The sequence below is a fragment of the Anomaloglossus baeobatrachus genome, chromosome 6, assembly GCF_048569485.1.
Source record: "Anomaloglossus baeobatrachus isolate aAnoBae1 chromosome 6, aAnoBae1.hap1, whole genome shotgun sequence".
NCBI lineage: Eukaryota > Metazoa > Chordata > Amphibia > Anura > Aromobatidae > Anomaloglossus > Anomaloglossus baeobatrachus.
The window spans coordinates 507,489,637-507,506,337 of record NC_134358.1 but is presented as its reverse complement, the minus strand read 5'-3'; the positions used below and the strand labels follow the sequence as shown (position 1 = coordinate 507,506,337).

The 16,701-nt window shown below is 43.1% G+C and overlaps 1 protein-coding gene across 3 annotated transcripts in view; it reads left to right on the top strand.

The window, feature by feature from the left end:
- Positions 1-16,701, top strand: part of ESYT2 (extended synaptotagmin 2) — a 212,419-nt gene that overhangs the window by 63,489 nt on the left and 132,229 nt on the right. For all 3 annotated transcript variants that reach the window (XM_075315456.1, XM_075315455.1, XM_075315454.1), the window contains exon 2: positions 13,544-13,585. In XM_075315456.1, coding sequence (XP_075171571.1) covers positions 13,544-13,585 — 42 coding nt within the window. The remainder of the gene's footprint in view (positions 1-13,543; positions 13,586-16,701) is intronic.

The window sequence follows — 16,701 nt, the reverse complement described above, 5'->3', positions numbered from 1 at the left end:
CGTACTATGATCAAATAGCCGGTGCCTAAAGTTACAGATTTTTATTCATGTTTATCTCCCCCTAAAATACAACTTATTGTTTATACGACTTCCTGTGAGAATATATATATATATATATATATATATATATATATATATATATATATAATATATAATACAGTGCCTACAAGTAGTATTCAACCCCCTGCAGATTTAGCAGGTTTGATAAGATGCAAATAAGTTAGAGCCTGCAAACTTCAAACAAGAGCAGGATTTATTAACAGATGCATAAATCTTACAAACCAACAAGTTATGTTGCTCAGTTAAATTTTAATAAATTTTCAACATCAAAGTGTGGGTCAATTATTATTCAACCCCTAGGTTTAATATTTTGTGGAATAACCCTTGTTTGCAATTACAGCTAATAATCGTCTTTTATAAGACCTGATCAGGCCGGCACAGGTCTCTGGAGTTATCGTGGCCCACTCCTCCATGCAGATCTTTTCCAAGTTATCTAGGTTCTTTGGGTGTCTCATGTGGACTTTAATCTTGAGCTCCTTCCACAAGTTTTCAATTGGGTTAAGGTCAGGAGACTGACTAGGCCACTGCAACACCTTGATTTTTTCCCTCTTGAACCAGGCCTTGGTTTTCTTGGCTGTGTGCTTTGGGTCGTTGTCTTGTTGGAAGATGAAATGACGACCCATCTTAAGATCCTTGATGGAGGAGCGGAGGTTCTTGGCCAAAATCTCCAGGTAGGCCGTGCTATCCATCTTCCCATGGATACGGACCAGATGGCCAGGCCCCTTGGCAGAGAAACAGCCCCACAGCATGATGCTGCCACCACCATGCTTGACTGTAGGGATGGTATTCTTGTGGTCGTATGCAGTGCCATCCAGTCTCCAAACGTCTCGTGTGTGGTTTGCACCAAAGATCTCGATCTTGGTCTCATCAGACCAGAGAACCTTGAACCAGTCTGTCTCAGAGTCCTCCAAGTGATCATGAGCAAACTGTAGACGAGCCTTGACATGACGCTTTGAAAGTGAAGGTACCTTACGGGCTCGTCTGGAACGGAGACCATTGCGGTGGAGTACGTTACTTATGGTATTGACAGACCAATGTCCCCACTGCCATGAGATCTTCCCGGAGCTCCTTCCTTGTTGTCCTTGAGTTAGCCTTGACTCTTCGGACAAGCCTGGCCTCGGCACGGGTGGAAACTTTCAAAGGCTGTCCAGGCCGTGGAAGGCTAACAATAGTTCCATAAGCCTTCCACTTCCGGATGATGCTCCCAACAGTGGAGACAGGTAGGCCCAACTCCTTGGAAAGGGTTTTGTACCCCTTGCCAGCCTTGTGACCCTCCACGATCTTGTCTCTGATGGCCTTGGAATGCTCCTTTGTCTTTCCCATGTTGACCAAGTATGAGTGCTGTTCACAAGTTTGGAGAGGGTCTTAATTAGTCAGAAAAGGCTGGAAAAAGAGATAATTAATCCAAACATGTAAAGCTCATTGTTCTTTGTGCCTGGAATACTTCTTAATACTTTAGGGGAACCAAACAGACTTCTTGTGGTTTGAAGGGTTGAATAATAAATGACCCTCTGAATAAACTTTTCAAAAATTAAAAAAATAAAATAAAAAAAGAAATAACATTCTTTTTTGCTGCAGTGCATTTCACACTTCCAGGCTGATCTACAGTCCAAATGTCACAATGCCAAGTTAATTCCGAATGTGTAAACCTGCTAAATCTGCAGGGGGTTGAATACTACTTGTAGGCACTGTATGTATATGTGTGTATAATATATATATATATATATATATATATATATATATATATATATATATATATATATATATATATATATATATATATATATATATATATATAAATATAGAGATATATATATATATATAAATATAGAGATATATATATATATATAAATATAGAGATATATATATATATATAATATAGAGAGATATATATATATATATATAATATAGAGATATATATATATATATATATATAATATATATATATATATATATATATATATATATATATATATATATATATATATATATATATATAATATAGAGATATATATATATATATATATATATAATATAGAGATATATATATATATATATATAATATAGAGATATATATATATATATATATATATATATATAATATAGAGATATATATATATATATATATAATATAGAGATATATATATATATATATAATATAGAGAGATATCTATATATATATATAATATAGAGAGATATCTATATATATATATAATATAGAGAGATATCTATATATATATATATATGTATATATATATATATATATATATGTATATATATATATATATATATACACACATATATACATTCATATACATATATACACACACACATAAAATAATATATTTATTATATATGATATATATATATATCATATATAATAAATATATTATTTTATGTGTGTGTGTGTGTATATATGTATATGAATGTATATATGTGTGTATATATATATATATATATATATATATATATATATATATATATATATATAGATATATAATATAATGTGTGTATATTTATGTATGTGTGTATATATATATATATACCGTATATATGTGTATGTACGTGTGTGTGCATATCGCTCTATATATATATCTCTCTATATATCTCTCTCTCTCTCTCTCTCTATATATAGATATATATATAGATATAGATATAGATATATAGATCTATATTATGTCTGTCTGTCTTGATGAAAGGGGTAGGACGGACAAATTTTAATAAAATTTATATCAGAGCCTTGTCTGTATTTGTCGTATTTCGCTCTAGTGTACTCGTCTAAAACCAACATATTGATGCCATTCTTAGTAAATTCCCCCATGATTAGACCTACTTGGCAATGTCTTGTAATCTGTGGTGCTGTCCTGGAAAAACTCTTCATAATAAATGGATTTTTGTAATTCTAGTGACTAGTATATATCATACACCCGCTAACTTGCTGTCTCCCTCCCCATTATAACATTTGTCATTGTTTATTCTTTGTAATCTGTATTTTGTATGTAACCCCCTTCTTATGTGCAGCACTGTGGAATCAATGTTGCTGTATAAATAAAGGTAATAATACGCTGTAATGCCGGCGTTCCCTGTACTAATTGGCAGGGACACAGATGCACTTATCGCTCCACTCACTGCACTGATGTTTCTTCCATTGTCTGTACCCTCTGCGGCTCCTGGCTTCCAGGGCCTAGACACGCCAGGTTTCTTGGCTATGTACGTAGGTTGCGAGCGCGCACGCTCCCTGCTTCTTAAGCTTTACACGTACCTTATGTGTTCCCAACCTATTGCTGGGGAGTACTAGTTTAGTTCCTGATGTGTACCTAGACTATCACTGGGAAGTACCAGATTTTTAAGGCACCCTCCCCTTTTGTGAGGTGCATGTGCAACATTTGTTCAGTAGTTTTTGTACACCTGTGGCCATTAACTTATTATCTGGTCCGTGTTCCAGATTTGGAACGTGATCCAGACCCGATCCTGAACTTGTCCGACTGCCTAAACCTGCTCCAGTGTCCCGGTGCCAGCCTGAATTCCTGTTCCCGGTTCCAACCTAAGTTCCTGATTCTGTTCCCAGTTCCAGGGTGAGTTTCTCATCCAGTTTCTGTGTCCTGGTACCATCCTGTGCTCTTGTTTCGGTTCCTGCGTCCTGATACCATCCTGTGTCTGTTCCTGTATCCAGTTACCCGCCTATGTTCCTGTATTTGTTCTCGTGTCCCAGTACCATGCTGTATTCCCGGTACCAGTTTCCTGTGAACCGGTATCAGCCTGTGTTCCTGTGTCTGTTCCGGTGTCTTGGTACCAGCCTGTGTTCCTGTATCCGTTCATGTGTCCCGGTATCAGCCAGTGTTCCTGAATCTGTTCTCCTGCCTCAACCTAGACCTGATCCAGTCCCGTCTGTCCCAGTACTAACTTTCACCCTGCCGGTTATCCAGATCCGGTCCTGGTAGGACACAGTCTCACCTGTTTTCGCCAGTGTCGTCTTCCATGGTAGAGTTCTACCTGGCAGCTACTTGCAGCTCAAACCTAACCTCACCCCCCGTTACTCTAGAGAAGCCCAGGTAGCGGCTTTGTCACATCCCTCCAGGGTAAGCCGGTTTTGTAGTCCAGTGGATCCATGTCCTGGCTGGATGGTTCGCTGCCGTTTCGCCTGTAACATAGGCTCCCATAGGTTCACATCAGCTTGAGGGAGTCCAAAAGAGTGCCCCTTTTTTTTTTTAACCTTGTCCAGTCGTTATACCATGAAAAAAGGGTATTGTATAGTGCTGTGGACACCCTGTTGGTGATTCATGCTCTACTTTTGTATACAGCAGATGTCCCAATGTATACATTAAATGGTTGCGGAGATGTGTACAGAGTCCTGTTTTGGAAGAAAAATGTCCGTGAGGTCACTGGAGGTCACCCACCGCTTCTTGTTTTCTTCTTCACCTCATACAAATATCTGATCAGGTTAAGAATTTGCGGTTGGAACGATTTGTGAGAACGGGAGGAGAGCACATCACCTAGTACAATACAGCTTAATTTACCGGAATAACTGAACACTGGCCCCGGGGCGTTTCTGGGCCCGGCCCAACCCGTGAATAAGACGCCGATTACATGTGGGAAACACAACAAATGAAGGTAAAACAGGCAGCGCGGTGTCCGGGCATGCCATATTGAAGACCCTCGGAGTCAGCATAGTCCTCCCGTGCGTAATCACATGGCTCATGCTAACAAAAGATCCACATTGATTATTCATCTATTCTGAAGATAGAGGATCATGTTCAAAGGGATTAAATAATTTTTTTAGAAAAATATGGCTGCTTCTCCTCCCCCACCTCCCAAAAAAAAGAGCACCACTCCTGTGCACAGATTTGTCCCCGGGTTTGTTAGTGACTGATCCGGGCTGCAGTACCGTGCACAACCTCTCAACAGGTGTGGTGCTATTAGAGAGAAACCAGCCATGGTTTTCTAATGATGAAAGCCCCTTTTACGGCCTTGATTCATAAATCAATGGATAAGAAAACATTTTTAAAAAGTTTTTGGCAGCTTCTATAGCAGAATGACACTTTCTGCAAAATTATATGATGAAATTAGCTTTTCAGGCGATGAGAATTTGTTGCTTACTGGGACAAATGCCCATTTTTGTATACAAAAGTCACTTATGTCACCCTCGTTATCCGTTACATAAAGTATATTTAGCAAAATGATGACGTAAATTGTAATAAATATCATTGATGGTAGAAGGCTTCATACATTGCGGTGCCCCTCGGGTGTGTAATGGAACGCGCAGGTTTTTGCTAACTCATCTCATAGCAGCATGATGTAGGCAAAGAGACCCTGAATCAAACGATGTATCACTTAATTACTGGGTGCAGCGGTTCTGACAAAGAGTTTTTAGATTTAGCAATGTAGCCGAGCTAAAAAAAAAAAAACTGGCCCCGCCCACACCAGGCTCTGTATGTACAATCTCTATAGAGAGTAAGATGCTTATTACAGGAGGGGGCATGTTTGACTGCCAGGCATGAGGCTGCTGTAGTTCGAGCAATGAAAATCTCCTGTTGCTAAAACAATTGTTGCAAGTAAACAACAGCTCAGAACTTGATAAAGGCATCACTGAAATCTGTGTTTAATCCCCGACTGCATTCTGTCCTCAGATTACATTTTAAAAACCTGCTAAGAGACTTCTTTTAATGGGGATTTGCGACAACCCCTTTAATATAACATACTGGGTCCAGGAGCCAAAAGATACATTCATATCTATTTTTGTATATAGGAAAAGATTAAGAAGTGATGTTCATGATACGTGCATTATGTCTATGGGCTCATCCACATTACCATATGCAGGTAGTCTGTATGACGCAGTCCGTGCTCCAGGCGGTGTCCGTGTGTGGAGCCCCAATGCAAAACATTATGGGCCTGAATTTTAACGCAATCATTGAGGGTATTGGATGGCATTAGATAAGAGTCTACTTTTAGCCTAGAAATGGCGCCACCCTTGTTTATAGGTCATGTTTGGTACAGCAGCTTGATAATAAATTAAATGAGGCTGAGCTGCAATACCACATATAGCCTGTAGATAATAGTGGCGCTGTTCCTGATAGAAAAATAATACCAGTAAATGATGCTGTGGAGGAGAGCGCGCAATAGTGTCTTACCCGTTAGGGAAATGAGGCACAAAAGGATCACGGTACACTCGCCTTCTCAGGTTGTGATTCACACTCAGTAATAGTATCTGCTGCAGCCCCAAAATGTAGAGTTAGTAGTAGGACGTAGATAAAAAAAATCGGGTATATACCGCGCTGATACTCAATGGTATAATAATACAATTCCTTTATTGTTCATACAGGTCTATGCGTTTCAGAGACATCCGTATCCTTGCTCAGGACCTCAAAGGAACAATACCTTGTTCCTTTGAGGTCCTGAGGATGGAGACTGAAGTCTCTGAAACGCGTAGACCTGTATGAACAATAAAGGAATTGTATTAATATACCATTGAGTATCAGCGCGGTATATACCCGATTTCTATCTAAGTCTTACTTTTTGATAGAAAAATAAATTTTGTCCCTGGTTCTGTGCATGAAATTGTTATCCTGGTGGATGTATAGTGATGCCTTAGGACTGGTACGTATATGTATACATGGTGTGCTGCTCCTACAAGCGTTATTCCTGTCCACAGAACATAGATGTTGCCTTCTGTAGGACGTTGTCTATGTCTGAGGTCACTTTAAATGCTTTCTTTCTAGTCTTCTGTACATTTTGGGTATACCCCGCTCTCGGTAGGACTAGCCTCTTGTTTACAGTAACCGTCCGCCTGGAGACCGGGGTCGGGGAAACTTGCCAGGCTGCAGTGGAGCAATGGTATGACTCAGAAAGGAAACAGACTGGCTCTGCGAGCTGTCCTCTCCGAGCTGTCCTCTACGAGCTGTCTGGGTGGGGCACTTGCTTTTTTCGATTTACACTTTGTGATTCATAGTATTGTGTCAGCAGAGAAGCTCGTGTGCTGCGGTGCTCACACAGTAAAGACAACGGCTCCACGGGCTCAGCCTCCGGCGTAAAGGCGGCGCAGGATCCTGGTGGATAAACCACCTTGTACCAAAGAATAGCGCACATTCACTATAGGATTTTATCTGTGCCATGATGTTATGGATGTCCTATGTTTTACAACCTTCTAAAACTATTATTACACCCCATTCATCAACCTGTCATTGCTGGAAACAAACCACAGAAGCTTTCCAGCGGTAGCAGCTAATCATTGGGGTTTGCCAATAGCGGAAGCTCCTGCAAATTTACTGGCCACAGGGCTGCCCACTATCTGGAAACTGGTTGTCCAGATCGGGCAAACCGCTCAATGCCTGACTCCACCATGATTTATCACAGGAATGTGATACCACAGTGTAAAATTACCTGCTGCAATACTTGTAAATGGGGGAAGAGAATTTTTGGTCCGTCAGGCGCCGGTGGTTTCCGTCATAAGACGGATCCAGCACTTTCATTAATGATCTGCTGCTTTAACCGGGTGGAACAGGGTCACCACTGGGATCCAAAACAGGTTTGATAATGAGAAATGGTCAGATCCCTAATAGGCTGCGTTCATCATCCATTACAATGGATTCAACAGAGGTCCATTGACAAAAAATTCTACAAACACAACTTTGTCAGTTGTTAAATAACTACTTTTTGCCGGATCCGTTTTTTTTAAATATTTGAGTCTACGGAGAACAGATCCGTTAATGGATTGCTATTTAGCCATCCGTTTTTCTTTCATTTGAATCAGATCTGTTTTTTGCTCACTGGATCCTTTGCAAATGAAAGATAAACAGACTCCAATGTTTAAAAAAAAAAACAAACCCAAAAAACACGGATCCAGCAAAAAGCCGTTATTTAACTACGGACAAAAAAGTTGTGCACAACTTTTTTGCCACTAGATCTCTGCAGGATCCATTCTAATGGATGATTACATAATGTGTGAACTCAACCTTTGTTTTATGACTAATCGTTACAGGTATGAATGATGCTTTTTTGTTTTGGGTATTTGGTGGGGGTTTTTTTTTTTTTTTGCACCTGTAACTGAACACGTTAATGTCATTCTTGGCACACATGTGAATCTAGCCTGAGGCTTGTTCATTGCTGCTTTTCTTTTTTTATTTGTTTTGTATTCCATTTTTCTATTCCTTTCTACCGTAGAAGCATATAAACCGAATTCATGTGCAATACGGAACTAATGCAAAACGTATGCAACAGTTACAAAAAAGAAATATGTAACGGACACCAGACAGACCCCATTACAGTCAATGGGACCTTTTTATTTACATTTGATTCTGTGACGTATTACTCATGAATTCCTAACTCTCATAAACGCAGGTGTGAACACCGCCTTAGTAGAGATTGTATTTTCATAATTTGGGTTTTTCACTATACGCATGTGCAGGGTAACCTGGCAGCAGGCAGGAAAAAGAGACCCCCTGCCTGACTTCTTCCATGCAGCTCTGTGCCCGGTGGCTTTTAAGGTATGTTTTTTTCTGAAACACTGCAGTCAACCATACCAGGCTAAGGTCATACAGCCAGTGCCTGAAACGTGCTGCTCGTGGCTCGGGAATTAATCTGCTGTCAGGCTCCCTTTTAAAGGGAATCAGTCAGCAGGTGTTTGCTATGTAAGCTGAGGACAGCATGCTGTAAGAGTTAAAAACAAAAAGCAACTGTGGTTCTCATCAGTGTGTGTGCAGTTGTTTATGTAAGCGAAAGTGTTTAAGAGGTCGGGGCCACACTGGGATCTACTGTGATCCTCGCATGACACTCGGCTCACGCTGGCAGCACAGCGGGAGCAGAGTGTCACTGCGACTAAGGTCTGATCATGCGATCAGACTTCAGCTGCGGGGGGGGGTGGGCCGGCGCTGCGGAAGGGAGGGAGGGATTTATCTCCCTCTTTCCTCCGTTGCCAGCTATTGCCATTCTCGCCCTGCAGTCGCATTACACCAGCGTACTGTGAGTGCAGTGCGATTTTTCTCTCGCCCCATAGACTTGAATGGGTGCAAGAGAAACCTGGATCGCATTGCACCTGCAGCATGCTTTGATTGTTTTCTCGGTCCAATTGGGGCTGAGAAAATAATCGCTCATGGCTGCTGGGACATAGGCTAATCTTGGTCCAAGTAGAATGCGGTGTTTTATCGCACTCCACTCGCTCCGATTTTCATGCCGTGTGTCTTAGGCCTTACAGCACTGGAAAATGCACAGGGCAGTCCGATACGCCCCCTGGTGTGATTAACACTTTAGGGGTACTTCTCACATAGCGAGATCGCTGCTGAGTCATGGTTTTTGTGACACACCAGTGACCTCATTAGCGATCTCGCTGTGTGTGACACTGAGCAGCGACCTGGCCCCTGCTGTGAAATCGCTGCTCGTTACACACAGTGCTGGTTCATTTTTTTGGTCGTCACTCTCCTGCTGTGAAGCAAACATCGCTGTGTGTGACAGCGAGAGAGCAACAATCTGAATGTGCAGTGAGCAGGGAGCTGGCTTCTGGCAGCCAGCGGTAAGCTGTAACCAAGGTAAATATCGGGTAACCAAGGGAAGCCCTTTCTTGGTTACCCGATATTTACCTTGGTTACTAGTGTCCGCCGCTCTCAAGCTGCCAATGCCGGCTCCCTGCACACGTAGCCTGACTACACATCAGGTAAATAAGCACAGCAGTTTGCTTATTAACCCGATGTGTACTCTGGCTAGGAGTGCAGGGAGCCAGCGCTAAGCGGTGTGTGCTTTTAACCAAGGTAAATATCGGGTAACCAATCGCTTGGTTACCCGATATTTACCTTAGTTACCAGTGCAGCGTCGCTTCCACGCGTCGCTGGGGACTGGTCACTTGTCGCTGGTGAGATCTGCCTGATTGACAGCTCACCAGCAATCATGTAGCAACGCACCAGCGATCCTGACCAGGTCAGCTCGCTGGTGGGATCGCTGGAGCGTCGCTAAAGTGGGACGGTACCCTTAGGCGGGCTTTGCACACTACGACATCGCAGGCCGATGCTGCGATGCCGAGTGCGATAGTGCCCGCCCCCGTCGCAGCAGCGATATGTGGTGATAGCTGGCGTAGCGAAAGTTATCGCTACGCCAGCTTCACACACACACTCACCTGCCGTGCGACGTCCCTGTGGCCGGCGACCCGCCTCCTTGTTAAGGGGGCGGGTCGTGCGGCGTCACTGCGACGTCACACGGCAGGCGGCCAATCAGAGCGGAGGGGCGGAGATGAGCAGGATGTAAACATCCTGCCCACCTCCTTCCTTCCGCATATCCTACGGAAGCCGCAGTGAGGCCGGTAGGAGATGTTCCTCGCTCCTGCGACTTCAAACACAGCGATGTGTGCTGCCGCAGGAGCGAGGAACAACATCGGACCATTGCGTCAGCGTAATTATGGATTACGCCGACGCTGTACCGATGATACGATTACGACGCTTTTGCGCTCGTTAATCGTATCATCCAGCCTTTACACACTGCGATGTCGCATGCGATGCCGGAAGTGCGTCATTTTCAATTTGACCCCACCGACATCGCACCTGCGATGTCGCAGTGTGCAAAGTGCCCCTTACAGTCAATGCACAATCTCTATAGGGAGCCTGGTGTGGCAGCTCCCAGCTTTGCTACAAATCTTTAAAACTCAATACTTTGTGTCAAAACGGCTGCACCCAGTAATCTAAGTGACACATCATTGGATTCAGAATTTTCTTGCCTACATTATTCTGCTCTCAGATGAGGTAGCAAAATCCCGCTGACAGATTCCTTTAAAGAACTGCGGCTTGCTGAGATCTAAAGTTGTGGGATCGTTTTTTTTCCTTTGATCGTATTTTCCCCCCAAAAAATTCAAAACCAAATACTGTTTTCCGCAAAACCAGAGCAGAAGCTTATAGTGGTTTTCAATGTTATTTCTTATTAGAGACTACAGTTGCCTTTTTTTTTGGGGGGGGGGGACAGAAGAAAAAAAAATCTACTTTGTGTGCCTTTTACAGCTTGTTGGAATGTAGCCAGTACTTCTAGAACAGAACCCAGCGGAGGTTCTCAATTAGGGAAAGACGCCTAAGCAGGGTCCGCACCTCCCCCCAATGTTGGAAAGGTAAGAGGGAGGGGGACTGTCATCTCCAGCCAAAAGAATTTTCCATTTTGCCTCATGATTGACTGTAATTGAATTCTGCTCCACATAAATGTCACGCTGCTCGTTTTAACCCTGTGCAGTGGGGGGGTCTTTTTTTTTGTATCTGTAAATGTGAAGTTCGTTTGCAGATCTGAGGCTTGTGCTGAGCGACTCTTCATTATAAGAGCTGACTATCTGCAGATCTGTCAGAGCTGGTCCTGAGAAACCAATGTTCCTCTTCAGGATGTTAAATAATTAAACCTGTGCCCTGATAAGTAAATTGAAGGTATTTGCTTTATGTCTAGATCAGCAGCAAAGTCAACAGCGGCTGGATTTAGTGCTGAATTTAGTGCTGCTGCAGGGCTGCAGACCTACCTATTATTATATACAAGGCCGTGTGCACATTATGGGGGAAAGTGACATTATATGTCTTCTGTGTTCATTAGTGAGGGGGACGGCTCTATAGATTACTCTTGGTAATGAAGTCCAGCGTGCTAGAGCCATTGATTCAGGGCTGAAAACAATGAATAGAATGGTTTCTAGAGGAAGAGTATGTTATTATTATTATTATTATTATTATTTATTTATAGAGCACCATTAATTCCATGGTGCTGTACATGAGAAGGGGGTTACATACAAAATACGTATACAAGTTACAGTAGACAGACTAGTACAGAGGGAAGAGGGCCCTACCCTTGCGGGCTTACATTCTATAGGATTATGGGGAGGAGACAATAGTTGGGGGTGTAGGTCAGGCGGCAGCTCCGCACGGTGGTCGGGCGGCAGCTCCGCACGGTGGTCGGGCGGCAGCTCCGCACGGTGGTCGGGCGGCAGCTCCGCACGGTGGTCGGGCGGCAGCTCCGCACGGTGGTCGGGCGGCAGCTCCGCACGGTGGTCGGGCGGCAGCTCCGCACGGTGGTCGGGCGGCAGCGAGTTCATTGTAGATTGTAGGCATTTCGGAACAGGTGCGTTTTCAGGTTCCGTTTGAAGTTTGCAAGGGTAGGGGATAGTCTGACGTGTTGAGGCAGCGAGTTCCAGGAGACTGGGGATGCTCGGGAGAAGTCTTGGAGTCGGTTGTGTGAGGAGCGAATGAGAGAGGAGGAGAGGAGGAGATCTTGGGAGGACCGGAGGTGACGTATGTGCACACATTCGGTATTTGGTCGCAGAAAATTCTGCGACATTTCTGCATCTCTGACCCGGAAAAACGCAACGGCATAAACTAGCGTCTTTAGCGCGGTTTCAATGACATTTGCATGAGTTTTTCAAGCATTTATGGATAGCAATGAATGCTATAGAGATAAATAATAAAAGCAGGCAGACATACACATTGTACAAGCTCCCAACATATAATAAATTTACACCCTTTTGTAGCTTATTGGACAGCTTAAATAAAAAAAAATTGTTTGGCGTCTCCCCTATTTTTGATAACCATCAAAGGTAAAGCAGACAGCTGGGGGCTGATAGACTGGGAAGGTCCATGGTTATCGGGTCCTTCCCAGCCTAAATATACCAGCACGCAGCCGCCCCAGAAGTGGAGCATCACATTAGATGCACTTCGCCTTAGCTATTCTCAATTGATCTGGTGCAGTGGCAATTGTGGCAATGGTTTATGGGGTTGATTTGAGTTGTGTAGTGTCAGCTGGCATCAAGGCCTAGTGTTAGTAATGGAGAGGCATCTATCAGACACCCCCATTACTATCCCAAAAAGTAAAAAAGAATGAGACACACAAACATTGTTTATTTAAATACACACTCCCCCACATTTTCCCTCGTTCACCATTTTATTAAAAAAAAGCAAAAAAAAAAACAAACATGCAGGTCCAACGTAGTCCAGAGAATTCAACATAGTCCATGTATGGAATCCAAGAAAGACATAAAAAGAGAGAAATAAAATGAAAACGCTATCATTCACCAATTTATTAGAAAGCAAAGTTCCCAGGTACAACGTAGTCCAGCAGTGCCCACAATATTCCTCGATTATGTAGATCAAGGGTTATGAAGCCTCAGAACAAGGCTCCATAGACTTTCATGAACTTTTAAGACCACTCTCATTGTTGGATGAAAAAGTACGTGTTGGAGAGGAGTCCAGAGATGATAATACCACCATAGTGTGGACCATAACCATAGAGGTATTCCCTCTTCATAGGGGTCTCATTGTGTTTACATAGCTTAAGGGGGCTGTGTTCAGTTCTTGAAAGTTGGTGAAAATGTTAAGCTGTTAAATAAAAAATGCCGCAGTGAAGAGTCACATTTGATAAGACATTGGGGGGCCTATACAGCAACTGACGTTGTTGTTGTTAATAATAACAACAACATTTTAATTTTATTATAACTGACTTTTTGTTATTGTTGGTATTGTCATGCTCATCACTTTTTACTTTTCTTTTACAGGTCCATTTCCCGGATATTGAACGAGCTGAATGGCTGAACAAGGTAAGGACGGCTGGACACTTCTTCATGGGTATTTTCATAGGAGAGCACATTCAGATGTGTATTAGAAAATGTACAACATACACCTAATGTACCAAATTTACATTTATTGGAGTTGTATCAAGTCTGTTATTCCTTATCAAGAGGATAGAGAATAAGTTGATTACTGGGATCAGCACCCACCCTGAGAATGGGGCTCTGCTCACCCTGTTGTTGATGGTCCTGTGCGCCATTCAGAGATGGCCAGCTACAGTCCTCGGCAATTTCCAACACTCCCAGAGAGAGAGGGTGGAGCTGGATGCCCACTCTCAACCTCCGCCCATTCAGATGGGGGTCTGCAGCCCCGTTTTTGGGCTATCTCTGGGTTTTAGCAGTCAGACTCTGAGTGATGAATACATTATATCCTATCCATAAGCAATAACTTGAATGCTGGAAAAAAAAAAAGCTTTTAAGCCCGGTGGTGGTGGACCTCAGTCCAACAGAGATGGACAGAGAGATGGCTCTTTCTATTATATAACTGACCTTACAGATGAATACATCCTTCATCTCTTACCAGCTTTTGTGACATATATGTGTTATTAAATACTTGCATTCCATATAGATTAACAAGTCTGGAGCGTCTTTTCTTAAAACTCGTTCCTCTTTTATTCCTCCTGGAAAAAAAAATTGGTGTTCTAATTCCAACAGTTAAAATATTTTGTATCTGGGAATACATCCTGTGGGCAGGAATGGGGTCCTGCTGTCATATTGTAATGCTCAGTGGGCAAGCAAGGGGCAAGTGGATCCACTGGACCAAAGGCACTAATCACTGACCTGGAGGAGCGTACCTGAACGGCTACCAAATCTTCACTAAAGTTACTGGAGGTGGAGATAGGTAGGCAACAAGGGCAGCCCCAGGGGATCACAGTGCCACAGCAGCTGGCGGCACGGATAGTTACACAAATAGTCTCTGATAGTAGGAGCAGCAGCCAGTATTGTAATTCGGCTGAGATGGGTAGATGCGGCAGCAGCGGCCGAGACTGGTAGCTGCAGCGGCCGAGACTGGTAGCTGCAGCGGCCGAGACTGGTAGCTGCAGCGGCTGGTATTGTTGGAGCGGACAGTGTGGACAATCGCAGCAGTAGTAGATATGGATAGTTGCAGCAGTGGAGTCACTGAAACACAGAAGAGCATCAGCAATACAGTACAATAACAGCAGTGGCTGTACAAAAAGACCTGAGAACTAGCAACGTTGAAACACGTTACCCAGGCACATCCCACAAGAGGAGGGTGCCTTAAATACATGATGCCTCTCAGCAATCGGCTGAGAGGTGCGTCCGGGTTAGGGTGTACTGGCCCTTTAAGGAAAGGGGCATGTCCACTTGCCTAAGGACATTTCCAGCGTGTGCAAGCCCCAGGGGACAGCAGAAATGGCCAGGGACAGAGCAGCATGGCCAGGAAGGTGATAGTACCGGAGTCCCCGACCGGGGGAGGGGCAGGATATTGCAGGGATGGAGGTTCGGGCATTACACATACGAAGTGTTGACAACATGCCCCTTTTAATACCCTTTGTATATTAATAATGTTGAATAGTTCAGAAAATTATTATCCTTTGCCTATCCAGGCAAAGGATGTAGGTACAGAAATACAGGGAGCTCACAGCATTGCCCCCTTTTGCATTTTCTTGTTTGCTCTAATGACTAGAGATAATTTATGTAAATGTCAGTTTTGTTCTCTGGGGGATTATAGGACATTGATTTGTCACATGCAGACTAGTTTCAGGCCCAGCTCGTCATTGTACTTTCCTTCTATTCTGCTGCACAAAGGAATAAACAGCTGTTGTTGGAGTAGATGGCACAAAGGCGCCTGCTGTCGTTATAACCGTCTCTACCTGTGTGCAGTCATACACCTTTAGGCCTAAGCTGAGGGGCGATTGGTGAAGACAAGGAAAGTTATAGGATTCACAACCAGTGTCTGTCAGCAGGTTTTTACTATATAAGCTGAAGATAGCATGCTGCAAGGGTTAACACACAGAATTCAGGGATGACAGTCTTGTGAAGGTCCAATCTATTTATTTGCTATGTTTTTTAAGAATTGTTGGGACCACAATGTCAGGCACCTGGCTTTTGGGCTTATCCCCTCCTCTGTATGACCCCTCACTGTCAATGTACAATCACTGTAGAGAGCCTGGTGTGCGTGGGGACAGCTCTCTCAGCTCTGCTACATGCTTAAACCTACAATCTCTGATTTGTGTCAAAAAGGCTGCAGCCAGTAATCTAAGTGACACATCACTGGAATCAGGATCTCTTTGCCTACAGCATGCTGCTGTCAGATGACGTCGCAAAAACCTGCTGTCAGATTCCCTTTAAGAAAAAAATTATAAACTTCTTCCAGGACCTAGGGTTTAAAAAAAGAAGTCCATGTATTTTTTGTTTCACTTGTACAATTTTTAAAGATCTCTGCTTGTTGTCAGTAAATAGAAACATTCATGTTCGCAATCAGATGCGATTCACCTATCCTGGTAAAGCAGTAGATTATATAACTGCTGTGGTTTGGTTTATAGCGAGTCAAGAAAATGTTGAACAAGTGATATTTACATGTCTTTACATGCACATATAATTGTTTTTATGTAAAACCTGAAAGCCCCTTTAAGGCTATGTGCGCACTAGAAAAGTGATTTTTCTCAAGAAAATTTCTTGAGAAACTTCTGGGAGTTGAAGATTACTGCACCTGTTTTAAAAACCCGCACCAAATCCGCGGGAAAAACGCATGCGGTTTTGCCGCAGTTTTTCCGCAGGTTGTTCCCTGCGTTTTTTTCAGGCTGGATTGGAAGGTTCTTAATCTTTCATTCTCCTTTAGAGAGGCACAGTTTTGTTCACTGTGTGTGGTAGATGTGGATACACAGCCTTCAGGCTTCTTTATGAAGTACGAAGGGTTGGTGCACAGCTCCGATTGGTGTGAACAGGACCTTATAGGGAATCGGTCACCAGGTTTTTGCTCCCCCATCTGAGAGCAGCATAATGTAGAGACAGAGACCCTGATTCCAGCAATGTATCACTTACTGGGCTGTTTGCTGTCATTTTGATAAAATCAATGTTTTCTCTGCTGCAGATCTAGCAGTTATACAGAGCTCAGGAATATA